The sequence below is a fragment of the Gorilla gorilla genome, chromosome 3 (genome assembly GCF_029281585.2).
Source record: "Gorilla gorilla gorilla isolate KB3781 chromosome 3, NHGRI_mGorGor1-v2.1_pri, whole genome shotgun sequence".
Lineage (NCBI taxonomy): Eukaryota > Metazoa > Chordata > Mammalia > Primates > Hominidae > Gorilla > Gorilla gorilla.
Genome location: NC_073227.2, coordinates 170,442,109 through 170,470,000, shown reverse-complemented (window position 1 = coordinate 170,470,000; position 27,892 = coordinate 170,442,109). Strand labels below are relative to the sequence as shown.

The following is a 27,892-nucleotide window of genomic DNA, read 5'->3' as shown; positions in this document are numbered from 1 at the left end:
AAAATGAGAATTTATCACATTTAAACTTTCTTTTACTTCTCCTTCCAAACATCTCCCTATATGAAAAAAATTAATAGTTAAAAATATTTTCAAGGATTCTAGCATTTGTACTTTTTCTACAAGTCTTACAGTTCTTTGACCTTGTAGTCTGATGTATTTAAATGGGTTGAATGCTTGCCAGTTTTCTTCCTTTCCTTTCCTTTCCTTTCCTTTCCTTTCCTTTCCTTTCCTTTCCTTTCCTTTCCTTTCCTTTCCTTTCCTTTCCTTTCCTTTCCTGCTGTTTTACCATTGGCTTCTTGATTCTTTAGTTATTTTAATTCAATTTTATTGCGCTCTATTTTAACAAGACTTAGTATTTCATTTTGTTTTATTCCAAGAAGAGGTTGTAGGTGCTGTATTTTCTGAGAATGTTTTTTGGTGTCTTTATACTTGGCTTCATATAAAACTTTTGATTACACAATTTTCTCAGAACTTTATAGGTATTTTTCTTATTTCGTTGAATGTTGTTTTAGAAAATCTAAAGCCAGCTGTTATTGCCTGTTGGAAGTGATTTGGATTCCCAAAGGACACTTTTTATATCCTTAAGTTTATTAAGCTTGTCATGAACTTCATGATGTACAAACTTGACTAGACTATGATTTCCAGTTATTCAATCAAACACTAATCTAGATGTTGCTGCAAAAGATATTTTGTAGATTCGATTGAAGTTCATGATCAATTGACTTTGAGTAAGGGAGATTATCCTAGATAATCTGGGCAGGCCTGGTACAATGAGTTGAAAGGGCTTTAAAACAGAACTGAGGCTTCCCTGAAGAAATCCTGCCTATGAATAGTAACATCAGCCACGCACAAGAGTTTCAACTTGCTTTTCCTGGTGGCCTGCTTTGTGGACTTAGGACTTGGCTAGTCAAGCACACAACTGCATAAACCTATTCCTTGCAATAAATTCCTTTCTCTCTCTCTCTCTCTCTCTCTCTCTCTCTGTGTGTGTGTGTGTGTGTGTATTGAGAGATAGCCTGCTAGTTCTTCCTCTATATCAGTTGAACACTGACTAATATAGATTATCTTAAAATGTAGAATTGATCAGTGTGTGGAGGCTACGATATTGAGGAGCCTTACAGAAAAAGCCTAGATTTCCTTGAACAGACCATTAGTAGAATTATGGATGTCAAAGATTCTGCTCATAAGGACTCACAAAGAAGTGAGGAGCATGGTAGGGAAAACCTAAATTACCTTAGAGAATATCTAATTATAAACAGACTGTTAGTAGAAATATGGAGGTTAAAGATGCTACAATTGAGAGCCCAAGAGGAAATGAGGTGCATGCTATTGGTAACTGGACGAGAAGAGATTCTTGTTATGTAGTGGCAGAAAGCTTAATTAGTGGAATAATGTCCTGCAGTTACATAGGAGGAGAATTTTCCAGATACAGCCTTGGACATTCAGTCGAGCACAGTTTTAATCAGAATTGAATGTGCAGCCTGTTTTTGTTTGTTTTTGTTTTTTGGTTTTTGGTTTTTTGTTGTTGTTGTTGCTTATAGTAAAATGCCAGGGAAAATTGCTTTTGAAAGAAGTACTGTTGCACAAAAAGGAACAGGACTAGATGATTTGGAAAATTCCAATCCATCCAGATTGTGAAAAATGCTAAAATGAAGATTCACTGTCAGGAAAGCATATTCTAGAGGGACAACTGAGATACGGCTGGACAACCTTTTGCTGATACCTCAGAAAGATCAAAAAGAGAATTTAGTCACACAAAGGCTCTTTGAAAAGAATAAATGTGTGACTCACGAGTCTCATTAGTTATTAAGCGGCAGCTAGAAATGAGGATAGTTTTCTTAGTTTGTTTTGTGCTGCTATAACAGAATACCTGAGACTGAGTAATTTATAATGAACAGATAGGTATTTTCTCACAATTATGGAGGCTGGAAAGTCCAAGATCAAGGTGCTAGCAACAAGTGATGGCCTTCTTAATCTATCATTACATGGTGGAAGGTAGAAGTGCAAAGGCACAAAAAGGGCTGAACCTAGGGCATTAATCCCACCCGTGAGGGCTGTGCCCTCATGGCCCAATCACCTTCCAAAAGTCCCACCTGTCAATACTGCCACAATGGCAACTAAATGTCAAGCTGAATTTTGGACAAAACAAACATTCAAATCATATGAATGGGATTATACAGGAAAGATTTGTGGAGAAGTCTCTTGTCTAATGAAGTGAATTCCCATAATACACATGAGACCTCAGGATTTTTGAAAAATTTAAATCAGTAGAACACTGCCAGCTTGGACCAAAAGTGACAGAAACCGTATTAATGCAAAGAAGGCTTCTGGACTCCCAAAAGTGTACAGGCAGGAAATAGACTATTAAAATGACTCAGCTGCTAACCCATGCTACTTTTCATGAAAAAAGAAGGATGACTTAGAAGGCAGAGCTGAAAACCACAGAGGATTATTCTCAGACTTAGAAATGTTCTCAAGTTTGCCCAGCTGGGTTTTAAAATGGCTTGGGATCAGTAACCCTTTTTCTTTTTCTTTTATCTCATTTTGAATAGGGATTGCTTATTCCTGTCTCATCAAGGTATTTTGTGAGCAGATAACTTATTCTTGAGTTTTACAGGTCCATAAATGGAGAGGAATTATGCATCAATATGGATTATACCCAGGGCTTCACCCATGCCAAATTTAGATGTGTCAACTCTAGACAGTCTCTTTTATTTAGGTGTTAATTTTATTGTTTCTGTTATATATTCTTTAAAGTTATTGGAAGTTGTAGGAATTTTCATGCTTCAGTAAAGATGCAGTTGTATTTATATTTTTGGTTGATTAAAATATACTTTATCTTGGCATTGTGGGAGAGGAAAAGGGAAAATCTTTGCTCTTATTGTGTCTCTTTTAACTAGGAAAATAATTACCTATTAATGCATATAAATAAATCAGGGCCAAGAAATTGTACATTTGTTAAGTAAGTAAATTCTTCCATTTATAAATTGACTTGTATCCAATCATGTTTCGGAAAGAATTTAAAATAATCTTAACATTAGTATAATCAATAAATAAGCCTTAAATTATAGACATCTTGAACAGGATTGAGAAATCTAAATAAGTCTGGAAAAAGAAGTCTAAAAAGTTAAAGAATGGCTCAATTCTGAAAGACAGCACTTATTTTTAAAAATTAATACATAAATTAAAAAAACATTTATTTGGAATTCATTTCAAAAAATCCATCAGGAAAAATTCTCACTTGTTTGGAGTTCATTTTTTACTGAAATAGCATGGTATTACTTTTGCCTCTTGAATCTGGAAAGAGGCTTAAGCACAAGAAAAGGAAAAAAATGTATATATTTTTGCATGTCAGGGCTAATGTAATTGTTGAGTAAATGCATAAAGCTAAGCTTGTTATAGTCAACTGCCAATTATTGCAGTTTTTCTTAGGGATTTAAATAGTATGGGAAAATAATACTTAAAATATTTAACTGTGTAATTAACTGCAATGTTTAGCTCAAAATACATTTAAAACTGATATTAGTAATGAATAGCTTAAAAATTCATTGAGTTGCCCTCTGCCCCTTAAGGATATAGAAAAATAACCAAAATGATGCGATTTGTCTCGAGAAAAACAAAAGGACTGGGTAATTCAAATTTAATTTAACAATTAAGAATAGCTACACTTGCTGGGCGCTGTGGCTCACGCCTGTAATCCCAGCATTTTGGAAGGTCAAGGCGGCAGATCACCTGAGGTTGGGAGTTTGAGACCAGCCTGACCAACATGGAGAAACCCCGTCTCTACTAAAAAAAAAAAAAAAAAAAAAAGACCGGGCATGGTGGCACATGCCTGTAACCCCAGCTACTCAGGAGGCTGATGCAGGAGAATCGCTAGAACCCAGGAAGGAGAGGTTGCAGTGAGCCGAGATTGCGCTACTCTCAAAAAAAAAAAAAAAAGAATAGCTACACTTAATTGGAAATTCGTGCATCTGACCTGTGAGGTAAATTTTTTTATTAAAGTTATCTTCCCAACAAAGTGAAAAGAAATATCTTATGGATTATGTATGCTGAGCCCAATAAAAACTGTCACTATGCTCTTAAATTTTAAGAATTTTTTGTGTTATTGTATTACTCTCACAAATGTAACTAAGGTGGGAGGAGCATTTATCTTTAGTCTTTTGTCTTTAGTCAGAGCAAAGTCTCATTAATGGATTCAACCTACCCATGTTGAGACTGAGAGATAAAAATATTTATATTTTTAAAATAGAGTACTTAAAATTAATCACTTTAATAATTTGAGATAATGTTTGTATTACTTCCAGTACACAGACACACTTATACACACAAACACACTCACACACACATGCTTTTAGAAGAAAATGCTCCTCCTAAGGAATCCTTATAATTCTATTGGAGTTATTAACTAAAAGTATTTTAGTGTTTTGGGCAGCTATAAAATTTATTTATATATGGTGATATGATATGTGTTTCTATCTAAAGCCCTTGAAGACAGGGAAAGGAAAAAGTCTTTTAGCTTCCTATGTCAAATACTTGAAAGTCTATTTAATTTGTTTATTAAGCAAACAAGCAAAAAATAAGTAAATACAGAATGAAAATAAAGTTAAAATGTTAGCGTATTTCTTTATGAACTCTTTATTCCACTGAAGAAGTGAACCTTTTGAGCTAACTGTAGTTTGATTATTGAACAATTAAATAGCTGTGATTCACTAATTTTCTACTCTAAAATGGCATTTTGATTGGATTTATAAAGGTCTGTATCAACAGCACAATTTTCATACATTTAACATTTAAATGTGTAGTGAAGAATATTCTGGCAAAATTTAAAATATGTGCCTGTTTTCATGACCTGAAGGGATTTAAAGGTGGTAATATGTGCTATAATTTAACATTTTTAAATAACTCATATCCTCATTTTATATTATTATTTACTCTTAGTCAAGGGTTAGAGAACATTTTCACTCTTGTTTAAGTTAAGTAATGTTGGTATTTCATTGTAATATGAGATCGGTGGTCCTAGCATTTATTTTTACAAATCATATTATTTATTGGCATATCATTTAACTGCCTTCTTAACCATTTTGTCCCTTGGTTTTGAATCTTAATATTTTCCTTCATCAATGATCTTTAAGAATGATCTTTCAGCTTAAAAGAAACTAAACGTAAGAAAGTTTCATCAATTTAAGAATGGGGCTGCTTTGGATTCACATTTCCTTGTTCAAGAAGTACATAATTTTTCATATTGATAACTTTGTATCCTCGTTTTTAAATATTACTAATGAACAGAAATAAACTTAGATAAAAATGGCATGACAAAAAAGTATGACATTCACTTATTTCAAATCAAAGAAAATGAATGCAACATAAAGTGCTTTAACTGAACACTGACAAGGTGTTAAAAGTACAGCATTTAAAAACTGGTCATTTATGCTGGGTTATAGATTATTTGTCCACCAGTTCAAACTCACATATGAAAACTCCATACTAAAAACCTCACAGTATTGGCTAGTAGTCCATGAAGGATGCATTAGCAATTTAATGAATATCATTCATTATTTATTAAATATTATGCATTAAATTGCTAATTCATTGTGAATGCATAACATTCACAATGAAAGAAAACATCTACCTGTTGCCATTGTTTTTAGCCTGTATTAGTATGAAAACTATAAAATACGGTTTTTTTTAAACCTTGCAGATAAATTTAGTTAATAGTACCAGTACAGGGTAAAGATAAAGGATTAGGCTATTTCTATCTGTACTTATAAATACTTGTTAAAAATTGACTTCAGTAACTAGCCCTACCATTCTGGTTTAATAACCCAAGGTCACTAGTAAAGCTTTGTTAGCCACAAGTCTCCCTGGTACACTTAGGACTGGTCCTGACCTTAATAATTTATACATTTGCCCTTTTTAAAGTATTGTGTCTGGGCTGGCATTTGTGTGAAGGGGCAGGTACGTTAGAAAGAACTTGAAACTTTAAAATATCCTGGAAATTTAGGAATCTCCAGGGTTCAATGTAAATTATTGTTCTTTCATCTGAGATGTTCTTGCCCATGCATTTTCAGTGTTGAAATATCCTTCAGTAATACATACAAAAGAGGAACAGTTGCGACAATAGATACTCTTTCTTTTTATTACGCTCACTTAGCAGACTGTAAAGCTGTCTGCCATCTTTATGTCAATTTTCTAATATTATTTATTTATTTTTAAAATCACTGTGATTCTTGAAGTACAACCCTGGAGCCACTGCCTTAAATACTCCAGGCTCTGCAGGAGGGAGGCACCAAGCTCTCAATAACACAGCACATTGTTTGGGAGAGGAAGGGAAGGGCAACTTTGAGTTCTCTGAAAACTCCTCATCCACCCTGAATATTAAGCATAACGAGCCTCACTTATCTGAGAAGAGGGGAAAACTAGAGGTTGTGTAGAGTTCATATTGTGGGATTTTATACTAGCCATTATTCTTAGCGAACTGAGAGGGCCATCATCAGTTTATAAATGGTGGTTTTGACCTGAGGGCTTTTCAATAGCTGCTACAAAATAAATTTTTGTGGAGAAGACCAACATCAGTAAACCTCCAGGAAAGAGCTATATGCTGCTCTCAGAGGGCTGACCAGCAGAGTACACTTTACAGGTACAGCTGTAGAAGGATTTAAAAAGATTGGAAGTGTGATAGCAACGGGAGAGACCACCAGCTGACTCGTAACTATTGAAGTGCTGACAGTCTCCTGATACCAGGAACCATTGGTTAAAACAATATGCATTGTGGTTTAAAAGACAGGCTTTGAAGTTAGACAGAATAGAGAATAAATCTGGTTTCACCACTTACCAGCTAGGAGGCATTGAAAATGCCCTGTAACCTCCCTATGCTTCAGTATCTTGAGCTGTGATGTATGATAATATTGACCTCATAGGATTGTCAGCAAATTAAACATATTCTGATTTTAGAATTAAATTAGCAAATGTGTATAACCTGCTTTGCACACCTGTTGTATACTAAGCTCTCAATAAATACTGGCAACTATGCTATATACATTTGCTAATTTAAAAAACTTCAAATATTGCATATGTGGCCTGGTGAGGTAGGGGTAAGGAAGAGCTCTTATTCTTTTGAGTTCTAAGAGTAGCGTATTGCTACATCTAAATCCCTTATGGCAATATTGACTTAGTATATCAAAAAAGAAGTAGTCCATAAACAGCAAAAATTATTAATATCAGAAACAAATTAAATTCCTGCTTTTATCTTGGGATGACATGTGTAATAAAATATAAAGAAGAGAGTTTTATCAGCTATATGCCTTTTGAAATGAGAAAATGTTTATTTTTAGTTAACTTTGCAATTATGAAAGAAGGTACAATCATTTAAGTTTGTGTAAGTTCCAAGGCTCCATTGACACTATCAGTTGGAAAATGGGGAATTAGCAAGACTCTAAGCTACAAACCTTCAATATGTGTCTAATGTTACATTTATCTTTATGTTATCCTTGCAAATTCAACACTCACTCCATTGACTTCATGTGTTTCTATTAGTCTTCAATCAGGGTAAGCTAGTGGGAGAAAGTGGCAGTTCTATATTCACCACTACTTAGATTTTAGTGTAGGCATTTTATTTGACCTGATATTGAAGCATATGAAAAATATAGGTAAATAATTATAACACAGTGGTAAGGATTTGTATATCTAAACACATCTAAACATAGAAAAGGTACAGTAAAAATACAGTATCCAAAACAAAACACGATACACCTATATAGGGCACTTAACATGAATGGAGCTTGTAGGACTGAAATTTGCTCTAGGTGAGTTGGTGAGTGAATGTGAAGGCCTAGGACATGACTGTACACTACTGTAGACTTTATAAACACTGAACACTTAGGCGACACTAACTTTATAACAACAGTTTTCTTTCTTCAATAAAAAATTAACCTTAGCTTATTATATTTTACCTTATAAACTTTTAAATTTCTTTGTAACTTTTTGACATTTTGTGATAACGCTTAGCTGAAAACACAAATAGATTGTACAACTGTAAAAAAAATATTCTTTGTTTGCATTCTTATTCTGTAAGCCCTATTTTAGGATTTGTTTATATTTTTTATTTTTTTAGCTTCTTATTACGAATAAACACACAAACATACACATTAGCCTTGGCCTACACAGGATCGTCAATATTCACTGTCTTTCTCCCCCACATCTTGTCCCACTGTAAAATCTTCAGGGCCAATAGCAGCATGAAGCTGCCATCTCCTATGATAACAATGCTTTCTTCTGGAATAGCTCGTGAGGCTATTTTACTGTTTTTTTTTTTTTTAATAAGTAGAAGGAGTACACTGTAACATAATGTTAAAAATTATAGTATGGTAAATACAGAAACCACTAACAGCCATTTATTATCATGTATTATTTGATGTAAATAGTTGCATGTTCTGTACATTAATATTACTGGCAGTGCAGTAACATTGTTTACACCAGCATCATCATAAACATGTGAGTAATTCATTGTGCTACAGTGTTACCACAGCCAGGACTTCACTAGGCATTTTAGCTCCGTTTTATATCTGGTCCATCATTACTGAAATGTTGTTATGCAGCACATGACTATATTTCAAAGCCCATTAAGAATTAGAACCCAGTTCTGTCTGTATCAGTTAGGGTCCACTTAGCAGATAGAAACAACATAGTAATTTAAGCAGGAAAAGTCTAATATAGTAGTTATTAACTATGACAGAGATTGGAGTAAATGTGATTTTCTACTAAGGGGTAAAATAACTCTAATAATTGACAAGAGCAGATATAGGGACCCCTTGGTCTGAGGCAGAACACCTGAGGAAAGAACAAATGTTTACAAAGGCCACCCATGGGGAGTCAGTGAATGGTGGAGTACACTGAGCTGGCATTCTAGTGGCACTCATGGAGAAGCTACTGTGGACATCTGGGGCAAACTGTCTGTAGGGTGATGTCACATTGTGGAACTCAATGGGAAGCCATTCATAGGAAGGTGCTGCACCGGTGGAACTATCTAGGAAGCGCCCAGTGATGGGAGGAGGGGAGTGCCCTCTGAGATGCCAGAGAAGTTGCAGGAGCCTTCTGAGAGACCCACCAGATCCAGAAAGAACCCATTCATCCTCTAGTTCTCTCCATTGCTCAATTTGTTTTATACTTAAAATCATGCCATATTGTGAGGAAGAAGTGTTCTAGCCTCACAAGCAGGACAGTAAAGGATGGATTTGGATCTGTGAGGCAATAGATGGATACCTGGTAAACTGCTCGCCATCAAATCATGTCATATGGCCTTATATTCACTGTGCCAGAAAATATGACATGTAACAAAATAAAGGAGACTAAGAGGAAAGGAGGGAAATATATGTAATTGGGTTATAAGTGGAGATTTACATTAGTGTCTCTCTTTTCTTTAAAGTGTTTCTAGGCAGAATCACTTTAAGTCCTCAGGAGACTGCTTTGTTGAATTTTAGGACCCTGGCTTATCAACCAAAAACTAGAATTACAAACTGGAGGCCCAATGGGCATACCAGAGATTTTTCGCTGTGCAATTTAAATTATTGTTTAACTCCAGCTTTCTCAGCTACTAGTTAATACAGGTCATGTTCAGCTGACAAAGATTCATTTGCAAATAAGAGCTTCCTTAGGTATCTGAAGCCTACTTGCATCATTTATAGACTGTGAAATTTAGGCAAGTTATTTAACTTCTCTGGGTCTCAGTTTGTACATGTAAAAGGAAATAATAATAGGACTTACCTTACAGGTATGTTATGAAAATTAAATATGTTAATATTTTAAAGCACTAGGAATAATCCTTTGCATATAATATGTGCTATACAAATGTTTGCCAGATAAAAATAATTCCGTCACAGCAATATGCATTTTATATTTTCTTAAAAACCATAGCCTAGGAATATTAATTATTTTAGTAGTTCCAATATATGGAACTCTATATTTACTCAACATTTTTGTCAGATTAGTCTGATTCCATTGTTAAATAGAAATTAAAAGTAAGAATATATGGTTATGTTATAGAATCTATAATGTGAATGCTGTTCGTTGGGTATCTTATTTTTTTTCACAGCCTTAACAATACTGCTTCAAGCTGATAGTGGTTTAAGACGGTATTAGTAAAGCCCTTACTCTTTAGTTTTTGCTTGGAAGTAACAAGAAGATTTTTGGTAAAGTAACTTTGACTAAAAAAACAGACATGTTTTCAGTGTGACCTGTTGTATCCAAATGTTAGTTTTTAATTTGCATCCCTTAAAAGAAGCAAGTATGACACTCTGTAAAATGTCTAAAATTTTATATATTTTATCTTTTCTTTATAGATGGCAAAGAAAAATATTCTGAACTAATCAAAAAGTCCAAAGCAATTGAAATGTTATTTACACTCTATCCTCCTGAAGGTGCACATGTGCCTGACAGTACACTACTCAAGTCGACTTGGTTGAGACCCATAGTAAATGGGGAAGAAGGTTATAGATATATAGGTAAGATATTGAACCTTATTTTTTATTGTAAAGAAGAAGTGATACCTTATAATATTAAATATATAACTGTATTCATCACTTAGATGATGTGGGATGATACATAGATCTTATAGAATGTTCTCTTTACTTCTTAGATACTCTGCCTGCAATTTAAAAAGGGGCTATTTTATGCTTTGGTGCCTCCACTAGAATAGTGGAAGTACATTGTGCCTGTCTATTCACTAGTTGATGGAAATTTGGGTTGTTTTCACTTTTGCATTACTGCCAGTAAAGCTGCTATGAACATTCATGTTCAGGACTATGTTTAGACATGTGTTTGCATTTCTGTTGGCTAACCTGTTTTCCAGTCATTATAACATTTCATATTACCACCAACTGCAGAGATATGAGAGTTGCATTTGTTCCACAGCTCTATCAACAGTTGGTACAATCAGTCTTTCTAATTTTAGCCAATCTAATAGATGTATATTGGTAGCTTTTTGTGGTTTTAATTTGCATTTCTCTAGTAAATAATGTTATTTGGCTTCTTTTCATGTATTCGCTATTTGTATGTCTTTGTTGAAGTGTCTATTCAAAACTTTTGATTATTTTCATATTATTTATTAATGTTTATTAAGTTTTGAGAATCCTTTAGATATTCTGAATACAAATAATTTAACCTATATATGCTTTGTGAATATTTTCTCCCAGTGTATGGTTTGTCTTTTCTGTCTTTTAATAGTATCTTTTGAAGAGCAGAAGTTTTCCATTTTGATAAAGTACAATTTACTATGTGTTTCTTTATTGCATGCTTTTGCTGCCATATCCAATAAGTGTTGGCCTGGATTGTAGCAATAAGGTTTTCTTCTATAAATTTTATAGTTTTAGGTTTATATTTCAGTGTGTGGTTGATTTGGGGTTAATTTTTATATATGGCTCAAGATATAAATTGAAGTTCTTTTTTAATACTTTGATATCACAAACTTTCCAACAGAGGTATTTGTTGAAAAGACTATTTTTCTATAAATTAACTTCGCAGTTTTGCAAAACAAAATAGTCAAAGAAGATATATAGATAGCAAATGAGCACATGAAAAGATGATCAACATCATTAGTCATCAGGGAAATGCAAATTTAAACTACAGTGAAATACTACTTCTCACTTATTAGAAAGGCTAAAATAATTTTTTAATCTAATGATACCAAACAAGGAGGTGGAATACCTCAAACACTCACACATTACTGGTGGAGATGCAAAATAATACAGCCACTTTGAAAATATTTTGATACTTTCTTATAAATTAAACATATTCTAATCATAAAGCCTAGCCATTCTATTCCTAGGTAATTATCCAAAATAAAAGAAAACATTTATTTACACAAAGCATATATATATACACAATATATATAAATAGGCAATATATACAATATATCATATATGTAACATATGTATGTACACACACATACACACATATATATATATATATATATATATATATATATAAAATCAACATTATTCAAAGTTGCCAAAAGCTGGAAACAACACAGCTGTTCTTCAACTGGTGAATGAATGAACAAAATTTGGTTCATCCATAAAAATTTGGTTCAGCAGATTTGGAGGAGTGAATTATTGATACACACAACATGGATGAACTTCAAACGCATCATATTAAGTGAAAGAAGCCAGAGTCCCAGGCTATGGTATAATTCCATTTAAGTGGCACTTTGGAAAAAGCAAACCTATAGGAACAAAGATCAGGCCTGTGATTGCTAGGGCTTAAATTTGATGGTAGTGTTTTACTACAAAGAGGCAGCATGAGGGAGTTCTTAGGGTGATGGAACCATTCTGTATCTTGATTATGATAGTGATGACATAATTATAAATAAGTCAAAACCCATAGAATTGTACACCAAAAGGAATGAAGTTTACTATAAGTAAAATGTTTTAAAATAAACGCAAAATTAAAAGAGAAGCATTTATATAAATGGCCAAAAAGTCCATAAGAAGATGTGTACCGTCATTAGTCATAGGGAAACGTGAATTAACCCACAGTGAGATATCACTATATATGTACAAAAATGGCTAAAGTTAAAAAGACTGGCCATATCAAGTGTCAGCAGGGATGAGCAGCAACTGGAACACTAATATCATGCTAGTACAAATATAAAATGGTAAATACACTTTGCAAAATATTTTGCATTTATTTATCTATTTTCTTTTCTTCTTCTTTTTGAAAGAGAATCTCACTTTGTAGCCCAGACTGGAGTGCAGTGGCACAATCTCGGTTCACGGCAACCTCTGTCTCCCAAGTTCGAGTGATTCTTGTGTCTCAACCACCCAAGAAGCTGGGATTACAGGTGCCCACCACCACACCCAGCTAATTTTTGTAATTTTTTTTAGTAGATTTGGGGTTTTACCATGTTGGCCAGGCTAGTCTCAAACTCCTGACCTCAAGTGATCTGCCCGCCTCAGCCTCCTAAAGTGCTGAAATTACAGGCATGAGCTACTGCGCCTGGTCAGTTTTTTATAAAATTAAACATACATCTGCCATACAACTAGGCATTACACTTCTACATCATTATCCCAAAGAAAAGAAAGTATATGTCTATTCAAAAACTTGTATATGAATATTCATAAAACTTTTTTGTAAAAGACTCTAATAGAAACAACTCAAATAACTACTTACAGATGAATGGGTAAACATATTGTGATATATCCATGTAGAATACTCAGCAGTATAAAAGAAAAACCTGGATACCTTTGATACATATAACGACAAGGCTGAATCTCAAAATAAGTATGTGAGTGAAAGAGGCCAGACAATAAAGAGTACGTACTATATGATTCCATTTATGTAAAATACTAGAAAATGCAAACTGAGTAGTGACAGAAACAAATCTGTGGCTACCTGGGAATGGGGATTGGAAGTAGAAGTGAGAGGTGATGGGTTAAAAAATTTGAGAGTGATGGAAATGTTTATCATCTTGATTGTGGTTATCATTTCATGGATGTACAAAGTAAAAAGTTATTAAATAGTACACTTTATGCAGTTTATTATATATATTTTATGCCTCAATAAATCTATAAAAAGAAAGTTAAAAATATAAATATTAAAGAACCAAGGTAGGGAAGCTTTTATTTTTAAAAGATGTTTCCTCTTGAAGCTTTAAAACTTGCATTTTAAAACTTACTTAAAGAGAGTCACAAATTCAGTGTAATGTCACTGGGCTGGTGCATACAAAGGCATATTTAAGTGCTCAGTTCTATAATAGCCTAGAGGAAGAAGAGAGAACAAAAAAGAAGGAAAATTATGAGAAAGAATAACTTAAGTTGAAAGTTTTGGGTTTAATAAGATGAATTAAGAACCTGACTGCTATTTATTTTCTCTGCAATTTTCCACCTGAAATGATCAGAAGGTGACCTATATCTATTTGTGTTTGTTGTTTAGAGCCTATTTGCACTTTGTAAAAATAAACAAATTAAAGGGAAATATGCAAGTGGCATTATGTTGTTATTTTCAAACTCTGTCTTCCAAGCTTTTTGCTGATTTTTTTCTTTTTCTTTGGGTAAGTGACCAGAGCCTTGAATCTTTTTGAATTACATGGTTATTAAATTGACTGACAAGAGATTTGCAACATTTGTCTTGAAAAAGATTAGTCTATTACAGAAGTGCTTCCTAAAACTGAGTAACTCCTTAACTATAAACATTTTAGGGAAGCTGGCTCTGGGAATTTATTATGTGTTCCAACATTAATACTCTACAATGTAGGTACTCCTGTTTATTGATTTCACTCTGTAAATTCAGAGATCTATCAACAGCAAGAACCAAGGAGTAAATAGAGTTACAAATGCTCCATAAATGGCTTGGGTTGCTAACAAATTACCTAGTATTAGGACCATACATTCTCTAAAAATACCTGGTACATCCATATTTTTATATCCCATATTTCCTAGAATAGTGGCTTGATTGTAACTGGAATGCTGCATAAGTCATAATTTCAACTTGCTAATAGGCACAAAGAATTTCTTCTAGATTATAATTTTATAATCTTAGACCAAGTAAAAAACAAATCTTTAATTTTTTTCCAGGAATATATGGCTTGTCACACTTATTTTTGGAAAGGCTATTTTGGAAAGTTAGTCTTTTAACTTATCTTCGGTTGTCTTTCCTTATGCACTGTCTGTCCTCAAGCTCCCCAACCCTCTGGACTGTCACAGATATGCTCAACTTGTTTCTCTCCTTCGTTAAGCTTTTGTGACTTTGGCAAATTTTTAACCTTGAAGCTGTAGATTATATTAAGGAGCATTTTAGGCCTATAATTCTTGGAATTCTAATGGAGATACCTTGAAGGGGTGGATTAGCTATTATCTTTCAAGAAAATCACTTAGGGAATACAAATGAATGATCAAATTACTTTCCCAAAGCAATGGTCCATTTTAACTGAAATGGTATTATTGTATTACTGTCAAGTTTCTCATTAGTTCAGATGCTGAGTAATATCAACGACCTCTAGTTCTACTACTTCTTTTTCATATCATTTCCAGCACTTCATATAATACATTTTACTTGCCCTTAGAATACATGGTTATTTAAATGATGTGATTAATACTAGAACCTGATTTCTTGGCCTAATTACTGTTTTTTTCCCATTAAAAAAGTACAAGGTATTTTTTACGCAATTCAGTTTGCTTCACTGTCTTTAGTCAAGACTTGATATACATTTGCTAAATTAGAATCTATCTTAGCTTTAAAGATTCCAGCAATTTAGATAATCATCCTTGACAGTCAAGGCTGATTTTCGGTGATATTCTTTAAGAATTTTCTACTTTGTAACATAAGACTTTCTTATATATCCTTTATTGCAGTTGAAACTTATTCACTAGCTACAAAATAAAGGCTATGCGTAGATTATTATGACTCTCTATTTTCTAAAATGGGCTATTTAATGTATTCTTCAGAATCCCTCCTAATCCTTGATCCCTTTTGGCACTTCTCTCTGAACATTTTTCCAATTTTCTCATTTCTTTTAAGGGATGAAGCTCAGGATACAACATGATAATCCAATACATGTTTGATTTATTGTGAATATAATCTTAGCTACTACTAGTTCTGCTTATATTTTTACACTTTTTAAAGGCTTTTAAAAATACGTATCCCAGAATTTACTTTGATTTCTACCCATATTTTTTAATCTAATTTTTTGTCATATTTTCTTGTAACTATTTGATGTGTATACAATCTATTTTGCCTTCTTAAATTTGCTATCCTGGTCAAAAACTAAGCTTAATTTTGAGCCTATTATTTGAAGTGTTCTGTAGGATTACTGTAAAAAACTTACATTATCACTTGAAAGGAGCTCTATATATTTTATATCATTTATATCTGCTCAAGTATACAAAATGGCCTATTCTAATTTGGATAAGTTTAAATGCACTATGTTTAGGTCAATGTCATGCTTTGCCTATAGAGTATCTGCTTGCTTGAGATGAATAATATAGTCACTGAAAAATATATTTTATGCCAAATAGGATTTGAAAAGTTGTTTGGGCATATCCTCATTCATCCCTTATTTTATTCACTATACACTGCCATCAGCCTCCAGTGTCATGTTCTCTAAAGTCCTTTTGATTTTCTTTGGTAGTGGCAAATGGATATGAATGTGTTTTCATGGTAATTATAATTGTTGATGGGAGAAATGTTTTATGTTTACATGGTTGAGTTGGTTTAAACTTTCAACACTTGCTATACTTACATGAATCATCCAAGAGTAAGATAAAAACTATTGCAATATTGTATCTGGCTAAAGTTTTTGACTATGTTCAAGTTACAAAAAATGTATTAGGGTGATGAATTAGGTCTTTCTCATTTAGTGAAATGGTTGTGTTCTATGTGAATTCCATTTTTCCTTAAACTTCAATGATAAAATCAGAGATGTGTCTCCTACCTCCCAAGCCCAACTTCACCAAACATGTTGGAAACATTTGAGTAAGAAAATATTAAGATGGCACCAGGTCTATTAGATAAAGAAAATGTGAGTTGTGCATTTACAACAATCCACCACTCAATACTGCTTAACTTTGTGAGGTGAAATTTGGAAGATTAATATTTCATTATGATTTCTGCATCTATTTATTTAACAAGTATTAACTGAGTGTCTACTATATACTTGGCAATAAAGATTGAGAAATAACTTAGGCTTAATACCTGCCATAGAAATGTTCACATTCTAGCAGATATAAAGCAACATCAGAGTTTTGGCTGCAGTAGGTGCGGTGAGCACTGTTGTTGGTTCCTGGGTCAAATAGAATGCTTTCAAATGAGGAACTTCAAAAAATCTAGGAAGAACATCTAGAAATTAAAAAAAAGGATGACACTAACTCTCAGTATCTGAAATAAAACCCACAAATCTGAATTTACTATCTATTTAAATAAGGGGGCATTATACTGGTTAAGCATGGTCTCTGAGCAAAGCAGGCTGTTGATCTTATATAGGGTTTTCAGGAAGAGTGGTAGCCAGTCTCCAAGATGGCTCCAAGGATGTGGTTCCTGGTTCATGCTTGTGTGTATTTTCCTTCATAGTGTATCAGGTGTTACCAATAGAATATAGCAGGTACTTCATTTTTGAGTCCAGATCATAAAAGAGAGTCTGGCTTCTTCCTTGCTCTCCCTTGGGTAAGTTGCTCTGAGGAAAGCTAGCTGCCATGTCATGAGGACACTCCAGCAGCTCTTAGAGAGGTTTATGCGGTGATGAACTGAGACCTTCTGCCTACACAAATGAGTCACTGAGTTCTATGTGAGTAATACAATGTGGAAATGGAGCCTCCAGTTCAATCCTTCAGATAACTGCAGCTCTAGTGAGAGCTTGAAGGCAGTCTCATAATAGGCCCTGAGCCTGAACCACCTAGTAAAGCTACCCAGATTCCTAACTCTCAGAAATGGTGTGAGATAAATTTTTGTTGTTTTATGCCTCTAGTTTGGGGGTAATTTGTTACACAGCAGTAGATAACTAATATAGAAAGCATGTAGGTCAGTGATTAGTGGCTTTTAGCAGTGAAAGTAAAATGACACTGGATGCTGAGTGTGGTTACACAGGAAAGACTGAGTTGCTGATTAGCTTTCAGAAATGTGTTACTAGAATAAGACTTTTGTTCAGTGGTCAACTTTGAAAACCAGGAACTCCCACTGACTGGTTGGCTTTCAGAAGTGTGTTTACTAAGTTTAGCTGTCACTGGTTGATATTTGAAACCGGTTCTGAGAGTTTCTTATCACCATGATTATAGAAATATAATGGATTAATTAAATAGGTTCAAAACAAGTTCTAGTTCTAACTTGTTACCATGGCTGTAGAACTCTTAGAATATTCTTAGGAGTGTGGGGAAATGTTACACTCAAGAAACAGGGCATAAAGAAAAACAATAGGGATTGCATGTTAGTTGATATAATAGAAGCAATTAAGTATAATGCCTAGGAAAAGAGAATGAGTACATCTGGCAGTATAAAATATACACGTAGATAGATCTTGAAGTAATATTTAATAGTTATAAAATAAATCTGTATAATCGTTTGAAACGGAAATCTATTATGACTCGAGTTTTTTGAGCAAGGGGTAAACAGGGTTGGACAGCTTCACAGTTCCTTGTATCTTAATATAATTGTTGTGAAGGTTAATTTTATTTGTCAATTTGACTGGGCTTAGGGATGCCCAGATGGCTGGTAACATTATTTCTGGGTGACGGTGTTTTGGGACGAGTTTAGCATTTAAATCAGTAGGCTAGGTAAAGAAGATTTCCCTCATTGAGGTAGGTGGTCATCATCTAATCTGTTGAGGATTTAAATAGAAAAAAAGGTGGAGGAAGGGCAAATTTCCTCTATCTACTTGAGCTAGGACATCCATCTTCTCCTGCCTTGGACATCAGTGCTCCTGGTTCTTGGACTTTTGGACTTGAACCAGGACTTACACCATCAACCCCCAAGATCCTAGTCCTTTGGACTCAGACTGGGACTTATACCATTGGCTCCCCTAGTTCTCAGACCTTTGGGTTTGGACCATCAGCTTCTCTGGGACACTAGGTTACACATAGCAGACTGTGGGACTTCTTGGTCTTTGCAATGGCATGAGCTGGTCCTTCATAATCAATTTCTTTATGTATATCTCTATATAGCCTGTTGGATCTGTTCCTTTGGAAATCCCTGATGGATTTAATTACTATGATGACAAAATTGTATAATTAATGTAAAGTTAATATTTATTCACTTTATACTCTTATAAGACTCAGAGCTATACATTTTATGTGCATTTTCTCATGTTATCTTCATAATCTATATGATAGAAGCTATTATCAACCTCATTTTACAGAGAGAGATATTATTTCCTAAAGAGGCTAAGTAACTTGCTTGAAGTCATGCAGTTACTGAATGGTACAATCAGGATTTCATTCTAACTCTAGAGCAAACATTTCCACATTAAACTGCAAGAAATATGCTTTGTTTTGATGGAGATGATATTGAATCATCAAGAAGCTATTAAATTATAATCAGTATATTCTTTTAGAATTTAGTGAGGTGTGTATAATAATCATAAGAAAATAATGCATATGGATTTATTTATAAGGATGATAATTACAGCATTGTAGTGAAAAGAAATGTTGAAACAATGCAAATGTCCAGCAATAGGGGAATAGTTAAATAAATTATGATTCATAAAGAAGATGGAATTCCATGTGACCATTACAGTTATGTCATTGAATATTTGTAGTAAAATATGAAAAATAAATTTTAATGAAAAAAGATCACAGAATAGTATATCATGTATAATATACTCATATAGTTACATAAAATGAGTTAAGAATATATAAACTTTAATATCTAGATTTTGTGAATCCAGTGGACTTTATGTACTGTTTTAATATAACAGAAGTTTCTAATTTTTCTGCATATTCTACACATTTTGATGCACATTTATTTTTTAATGTAATAAAAGATTGAGACTTAAAAATATTATTCTGAACTTCCATATGTTATGCCATATTCCTCAATTTAAAACTAAGCTTTATTTATTTTTATATTGTTCTTTGTTGATAAATATACATTTATCTTATTTATTTTGATTTTGCTGTTAAACTATGACAAAAAGAATATGTTTACATCAAAGTAAAATATAGCCTTTCAATGAAAAGGAGAAATGAGGCCATTTTATTATGTCATATTTCAAAACTATTTAAAAATAGTTTTACATTTTAAAATACATGTGAAATATATAATATTTATTTCAGAAATCTCTGATAGTTCTATAAGCTTTTGAGAAACATTCCACTTATTTATCCTTATTCCCCACTGTAATTCTCAGCCCATAGTAGGTATTTGTGCATAAACTATTTAATGTGTACATGAAGGATTACTATAGCAGCTAAGCTATGTTTTCAAACTAAGGATAAATACATTTTTATTATTTATATATTGAAATTATTTGCTCTCTCTGGGTTCATTCAAAGATTGCTATAACATATGGCTGTAATGTAGTATGGCAGTTCTTTAACATTTAAATTTTTTATTTAATAAATAAAATATAAATTTACCATTGGGAGGCAAAAATCCAAGGTGAGATAAGGGCATTATTCAGTCACTCCACAAATATTTATTAAGTGTCTGTATTCAATACCCTATGATAGACATGAGGAGGATTCAAAGGTAAATAAAACATCTTCCCTCTCATGTATTGGTTTAGACTGGGTAAAAGATACATATAAATAATTAACCACAATAAAAGATAGACAGTGATGAGTGATGTAAAACAACCACACAGTGAGTACTCCGTTGTTCTGCTAAGCAATGTTGAGAGGAAAGCTAAAGAAAACACTTTGCAAGGGAGAGGAGCATGGAGGCTGCCAACATCTTTGGAGAACAGTAAGGGCTTCTTTAACATTATTCAAAGCTCACAGAAAGAGTCCACTCAACTGAGACTGATACAGTTTTGCTCTATGTCCCCACTCAAATATTCTCTCGAATTGTAACCCCCAAGTGTCGTGGGAGGAACCTGTAATCCCTACTTGTCCAGGGAGGGAGGCGATTGGATCATCACGGAGGTTTCCCCCATGCAGTTCTCATGATGGTGTGTGAGTTCTCACGAGATCTGATGGCTTTGTAAGTGGCTGTTTCCCCTGCTCTTTACTCTCCTGCTGCCTTGTGAAGAAGGTGCCTGCTTCCCCTTCCATCAGTTGTAAGTTTCCTGAGGCCTCCCCAGCCATGTGGAACTGTGAGTCAATTAAACCTCTTTCCTTTATAAATTACCCAGCCTCAAGGAAGTTCTTTATACAAGTGTAAAAATTGACTTATACAGAGACATTCCAAGTTGGCATAACCAGCCCTTCTAAAATAATAATAATTAAAAATAATGCATTTGTTTACTAGGAGTAACACTATTTCATTATACAGTGATCAACTGTAATGTCCTATGCATCAATATTTAATGCATAAATTTAAAGTGGATTGCAAAAAATTTGTAAAATTGCAAACCAAGCACTTACTCTCTAATATAACCACTTTTTATTATTTTGTCATAGTTTCTTCCACGATTTTATAAAACTGTTTATAACTATAGAATATTTAAACCTTGAGTGGGATATTATGCCAACTTCCTTTTGATGTTTACAGAGAGCCAGTTAGGAGGTATTAGAAGAATATTTGAATTGAGGAGCTGAGGGCACAGAGGCTAAGTGGCTTGTTCATGATCATGTCCTTAATTTTAACTGCTTTGAGGATTCAAATTCAGGGTCACATTAGGTCCATACTCCACCCCCTTCATGCACACATGTGTGCACACACACACACGCACATGCACAATCTCCCAAACTTCCTGGTTTTTTATGAAAAGTAATTTCTCTGGGCAAAGTAAACATAACATTTGTCTATTAGTCTTTATTTTTCTCTTTGTTTTCCTGAAGCTTAAAAATAGGTTGTTGGTTTTGCCCTTTGAATATTTTCTGAAGGAAAATCTGAAAGAAATACTGCCCGCTCCCCCTATTGCTTTCTTGGGAGTAGAGGTGAGTCAAAGGCCTTGGACTAAGGTACCCTAGACTTGTAAACTTGTTGCCTGTGGACATGTTGAGTACCAACCTTTTTTGAAAGCTCTGATCATGCATTTTTGGCCCCTCAAATCTTGCTTTGTATGCCTATTTTAAGCTCAATTCCTTTACTTTTCCAACTACACATATTAAGTAGTAGGAAATAGCACTTCATTCTGAAATCTTTGATAAAACAAAACTGATACTTATTAGATGTAAATGTTGCTGAAGCTGAAAATTATTATCCCTAGGGGAGAATGATGACTTTTCCCCCACCAAGACTGCAGCATAGTGAAGTGAAGATGTTTTCACAATACTTTGGAATTTTTATAGTTGTCCTCTGTATTGTTTGACTGTCAGTTAAATTAGAACATTTGATAATTGTAGGGAGCTGATAAGACTTTCTATTAAAGGTATGTCATTATGTAAATCTCAGTTCAAATATAGTTTGCCAGAATCCTGTTTTGATTATATAATATTATAATAAATTAGCCTGTTAAATAAGCATACCTGCAGGGCATAGAACATTTTAAATGTCTTTAAAGTTAACATTAGATTAAACAAGCATGTAAATCTTATACTAAAACCATACTTGTATTTTTTCCTTAAAGGGTTTAAAATTTGAAGCATAGATTTTTATATAAATATAGATACTTTAGACTTAAAATCAACCTATGCATATAGTTTATTTAGCTGTAGCATTTGCATACTGTGGGAAAATAGTGAATGATGAATACAAAAAAAAAATGTAGAGGCTCCCAGATTTCATTTGGTATGCAAACACCTGGATACTAGAGTTATTTAATAAACATATTGACAGCTGTGTGTATAAAACACTTACAATTTTATAAAAAATAATTTATCTTTGTGGCATGTTGCAAATAATAGATGTTCTCTAACAATTTTGACCATATTTGTTTTATTTATGGATGGGAAGATCTCAGTAATCAGATCATGATTATCACATATCTATTTTTATACATTCACATCACCATTGTGTTCTCTTCGTATTTTTGGTGGTGTGGCCCACTTTTTTTTCAGTGTAAGTTCGACACATATCTGTGCAAAAAATAATTGATTCTATCTCAGCTTATTGGAAGGAAAGGTTCAAATCTTCATTCATGTATATATTCATTTATTTAACGAATACTCTAAAGTGCATACTGTGTTATTATGTACCAGGAATCTGTAGCAATGTAGAGACAAAAAGAATCATGGAGCAACTGGACATTGAATAGATTTCTATCTATACAGTACACAGATGGCCTCCCAGAGTGCCTGAATTTAAAAATATGCAGAGAATAAAATGTTTTGGCACTACTGAACATTTGTGCTGGTCATAATTATGCATAATAACCTCCATCTGACAGTCTGTCTAATGGGCACCTACTATAGACTTTAATAGTAAGACTTGGAGGCAGAAGAGAAAAGTGGAAGAGATGGATGGGAGAAGAATTTTATAGCAGATGCTGGTGCCTCACTACACCTTGCCATAGGTATAGGCCAAAGTCAAGAGGATGATTTTTATCATAGGAAGTCAAAATTTCCATTAAATTCAAAACATAATTACTATATAATATACAACCTATATATGTTACCAGTACTCACTCTGTAATAATAACCTGGTGTCTGTGGTTTCAGTTTCTTGTTTTAAGTTTGAGGTAATTGTAGTTCTTTTTATAATTAATTTTAATTTTTGTTTTAAGTTCTGGGGTCCATGTGCAGGATGTGCAGGTTTGTTACACAGGAAAATGTGTGCCATGGTGGTTTGCTGCACCTATCAACCCATCGCCTAGGTATTAAGCCCAGCACACATTATCTGTTTTTCCCAATGGTCTTCCTGTCCCCACCCCACCTCCCAGCAGGCCTCAGTGTTGTTATTTCGCTCCCTGTGTCCATGTGTTCTCATTGTTCAGCTCCTACTTATAAGGGAGAACATGTCATACTTGGTTTTCTGTTCCTGCATTAGTTTGCTGAGGATAATCCGTGTTCTTGCAAAGGACATGATCTTGTTTCTTTTTGTGGCTGCATAGTATTCCATCGTGTATATGTACCACATTTTCTTTATCTAGTCTATCATTGATGGGCATTTGGTTTGATTCCATGTCTTTGCTATTGTGAATAGTGCTGCAATGAACATACATGTGCATGTGTCTTTATAATAGAATGATTTACATTCCTTTGGGTATATACCCAGTAATGGGATTGCAGAGTCAAATGGTATTTCTGGTTCTAGATCTTTGAAGAATTGTCACACCATCTTCCACAATGGTTGAACTAATTTACATTCCCACCAACAGTGTAAAAGGATTCCTATTTCTCTACAACCTCACCAGCATCTGTTGATTCTTGACTTTTTAATAATCACCATTCTTAATGGTGTGAGATACTATCTCATTGTGGTTTCGATTTGCATTTCTCTAAAGGTCAGTGATGTTGATTTTCTTTTCATATGTTTGTTGGCCATGTCAATGTCTTCTTTTGAGGAGTGTCTGTTCACATCCTTTGCCCACTTTTTAATAGGGTTTTTTGTTTTTTCCTTGTAAATTTGTTTAAGTTTCTTGTAGATTCTGGATATTAGACCTTTGTCAGATGGGTAGATTGCAAGATTTTTCACCCACTTTGTAGGTTGCCTGTTCACTCTGATGATAGTTTATTTTGCTGTGCAGAAACTCTTTAGTTTAATCAGATCCCATTTGTCAATTCTGGCTTCGTTGCAGTTGCTTTTGGTGATTTCATCATGAAATCTTTGCCCATGCCTATGTCCTGAATGGTATTGCCTAGATTTTCTTCCAGGGTTTTTATAGTTTGGGGTCTTACATTCAAGTCTTAAATCAATCTTGAGTTAATTTTTGTATAAGGTGTAAGGAAGGCATCCAGTTTCAATTTTCTGCGTATGGCTAGCCAGATCTCCCAGAACTACTTAGTAATTAGGGAATCCTTTCCCCATTGCTTGTTTTTGTGAAGTTTGTCAAGGACCAGATGGTTGTAGATATTTGGTCTTATTTCTGAGTTCTCTATTATGTTCCATTGGTCTATGTGTCTGTTTTTATACAAGTACCATGCTGTTGTGGTTATTGTGGTTTTGTGGTATAGTTTCAAGTCTGGTAGCATGATGCCTCCAGCTTTGTTCTTTTTGCTTAGGATTGTCTTGGCTATAGGAGCTCTTTTTTTGGTTCCATATGAATTTTAAAATAGTTTCTTCTATAGCTGTGAAGAATCTCAATGGTAGTTTAATGGGTGTAGCATTGAACCTCTAAATTACTTTGGGCAGTATGGCCACTTGCATGATATTGGCTCTTCCTTTCCATGAGCATGGAATGTTTCTCCATTTGTTTGTGTTCTCTCTGATTTATTTGAGCAGGTTTGTAGTTCTCCTTGAAGAGGTCCTTCACTTCCGTTGTTTGCTGTATTCCTAGGTATTTTATTCTCTTTGTAGCAATTTGAATGGGAGTTCCTTCATGGTTGGTTTCTCTGCTTGCCTGTTGTTGGTGTACAAGAATGCTTGTGACTTTTGCACATTCATCTTGTATCCTGAGACCTTACTGAAGTTCCTTGTCTGCTTAAGAAGCTTTTGGGCTGAGATGATGGGGTTTTCTAGATACAGGATCATGGCATCTGCAAACAAAGACAATTTGATGTCTTTTCTTCCTATTTGAATATCCTTCATCAGAGATATTGGCCTAAAGTTTAATTTTTTATTGAATCTCTGTCAGGTTTTGGTATCAGGATGATGCTGGCCTCATAGAATGAGTTATGGAGGAGTTCCTTCTTTTCAATTCTTTGGAGTAGTTTCAGAAGAAAGGGTATCAGCTCCTCTTTGTATTTCTGGTAGAATTTAGCTGTAAATCCATCTGGTCCTGCGTGTTTTTTGCTTGGTAGGCTATTTATTACTGCCTTAATTTCAGAACTCATTGTTGGTCTATTCAGGGATTCAACTTCTTCCTGGTTCAGTCCTGGGAGGGTGTATGTGTCCAGGAACTTATCCATTTCTTCTAGATTTTCTAGCTTATTTGTATAGAGGTGTTAATAGTATTCTCTGATGGCTGTATTTCTGTGGGGTCAGTGGTAATATCCCCTTTATCTTTTTTTATTGTGTCTATTTGATTCTTCTTTCTTCTTTATTAGTCTAGCTAGTGGTCTGTTTTATTAATTTAAAAAAAAACCATAACCTGGATTCATTGATTTTTTAAAGGGTCTTTTGGTCTCTATCTCCTTCAGTTCCTCTATGATCTTGCTTATTTCTTATCTTCTGCTAGCTTTGGGGTTTGTTTGCTCTTGGTGGTCAGTTGTGATGTTAGGGTGTCAATTTGAGATCTTCCTAGCTTTTTGATGTGGGCATTTAGTGCTATAAATTTCCCCCTTAACACTGTTTTAGCATTTGCTAGGCTCAAGAGTATATAGGTGATAATTATCATTCATCCCATAAACCACAATTGCTGTTGATAAATTCCTACAATCTTCAAGTGGCTATTTTTACAAACTTCAAAGTGCCTTCCAAAAAAAAAAAAAAAAGGAAAAAGGGAAATAGAGAATGCTTTTGTTGCATTTGGCATCTGAACATATCCCCACTAGCTTGGAACCTAAATGGCAAATCATTACAGAGGAGACAGTAAAGTGTGTCTTTCTCCTGCATAACAGAGAGGGATGACTCAATTGTACAACTTTGAATATTAAATTGTGGACCTTGAATCTAGCTGGTTTTATGTACCAATCTGTGATGCACCTGTTAAAAATGTCCACTGTGATGTATAATGAATTATGTTTCTAATTTAGTCACATTAGAAGATTATTAAATTAAACTTCACTGGACTTAAGCTAACAGAATAAGGTGACACCCAGAAATATGTTCAGGTAGGATTAGTTCCAGTGGAACCAAAGTATGCCAGAACAACCAAGCTTCACAGCACCATGTCCTCCTGGCACGTAAACTGTACTTCACTTCCGATCTTACATGAGGGGATCAAAATCCATGTGCAAGAGATGAACATGCAGATAGATCTCCAGGGAATCTCTCCTCCAAGCTTTAGGGAGAATTCTAAGGGATTCTTAAGGACAAGGCCAGATCATCCTGTGGCAAATGTTCCGACAACATGTGATCCAATGGGGTCCTTGAATTTGGAAACTGAGTAAGAAAAAAACTATTTTATGCAACTTTGCAATCTTGAATTGAGTTTTGATTAATCTCTTCATCTGCTAAAGTATGTCTAAAATAATTTGAAAATTATGTAAGTCTTCACTTCCCTGTGAAAGTCTTTCTGTTGCCTTTGTAAAACTGGAAACCATATGAGAGTCTTAGGTCTAAATCTTTTCCCTCAAAAGCCTAAAAGCAATTCCTCAGTTATTTTATATATTTAGACAGTTTTTTGTTACAGAAATTTTCAACAGACAGAATAGCAGTGAACCTCATTATCCAGCTTCGTCAGCTCTCAGCATTTTCCAGTGCTGAAAACATACCTTGCTTTCTACTTCTTCCATTCTTGTTCAAGTCACATTATTTATCTCTAGTTTGGACTATTTAAAGTCTAATAATCTTCCTCTTGCCCACCTGGCCTGTATTCCACACAAAGGCAGAAGGGTTTATAACTGTGTGAATTGGATCATGCCATTTCCCTGCCTGAAATCTCCTCTAATCAATACATAAAATTATATCATTTCTCTGTTCATGAAGTAACTCTTACCTCAAGAACTATGGCCACCTATGTTTACAGGTGTGTCCTCTGCTGCTAGCCATATGGTTTCTCAGCCCTCGCCGCACACTAGAATCACCGACCTAGACAGCATTGACTAATAAGGTCTGGGGTGGGGCCCAGGCATCACTTACTGTTTTTCAGGCTACTCAGGAGATTCTAAGGTATACCAAAAATTGAGAAACACTGCCTTATGAAAGAGATGAAAATGCCTGGAGCATAGAAAATACTCACCTAATAACCTTTTATTTAAACAAATGAATGCGGACTTCTAATTTATAGAGACCATGTACCAGTTTCTAAAAAAAATTATATTGAATACAAAAATAGATATTTTCTCAGGAATATATTATTTATTTAAATCTTCAGGATCACTATGTTCTGCAGTATTATTTTTAAGGCTCCATGGGGGAGGGAGGGAGACAGACAGAGAGAGAAAGAGAGAGATTGATCCCAAGATTCCTGTATCTTCATCCCTAAATGAAGAAAAATCTGTCTGGGTTGGTTAGTGCTAACCAGGTTTTTTTATGGGTCATAATCACTCAGTCATCTGATTAGGATTCTGAATTAACTCTACTAACAGGCTTTTTTAAAATTATACTTTAAGTTCTAGGGTACATGCGCACAATGTGCAGGTTTCTTACATATATACACATGTGCCATGTT

At 34.2% G+C, this 27,892-nt stretch overlaps 1 protein-coding gene across 4 annotated transcripts in view; it reads left to right on the top strand.

Annotated features, from left to right (window-relative positions):
• The window catches only part of IQCM (IQ motif containing M), a 471,732-nt gene that overhangs the window by 295,294 nt on the left and 148,546 nt on the right, over window positions 1-27,892 (top strand). For all 4 annotated transcript variants that reach the window (XM_055384490.2, XM_055384492.2, XM_055384491.2 and 1 more), the window contains one exon: window positions 10,335-10,496. In XM_055384490.2, the coding sequence (XP_055240465.2) occupies window positions 10,335-10,496 (162 nt within the window). The remainder of the gene's footprint in view (window positions 1-10,334; window positions 10,497-27,892) is intronic.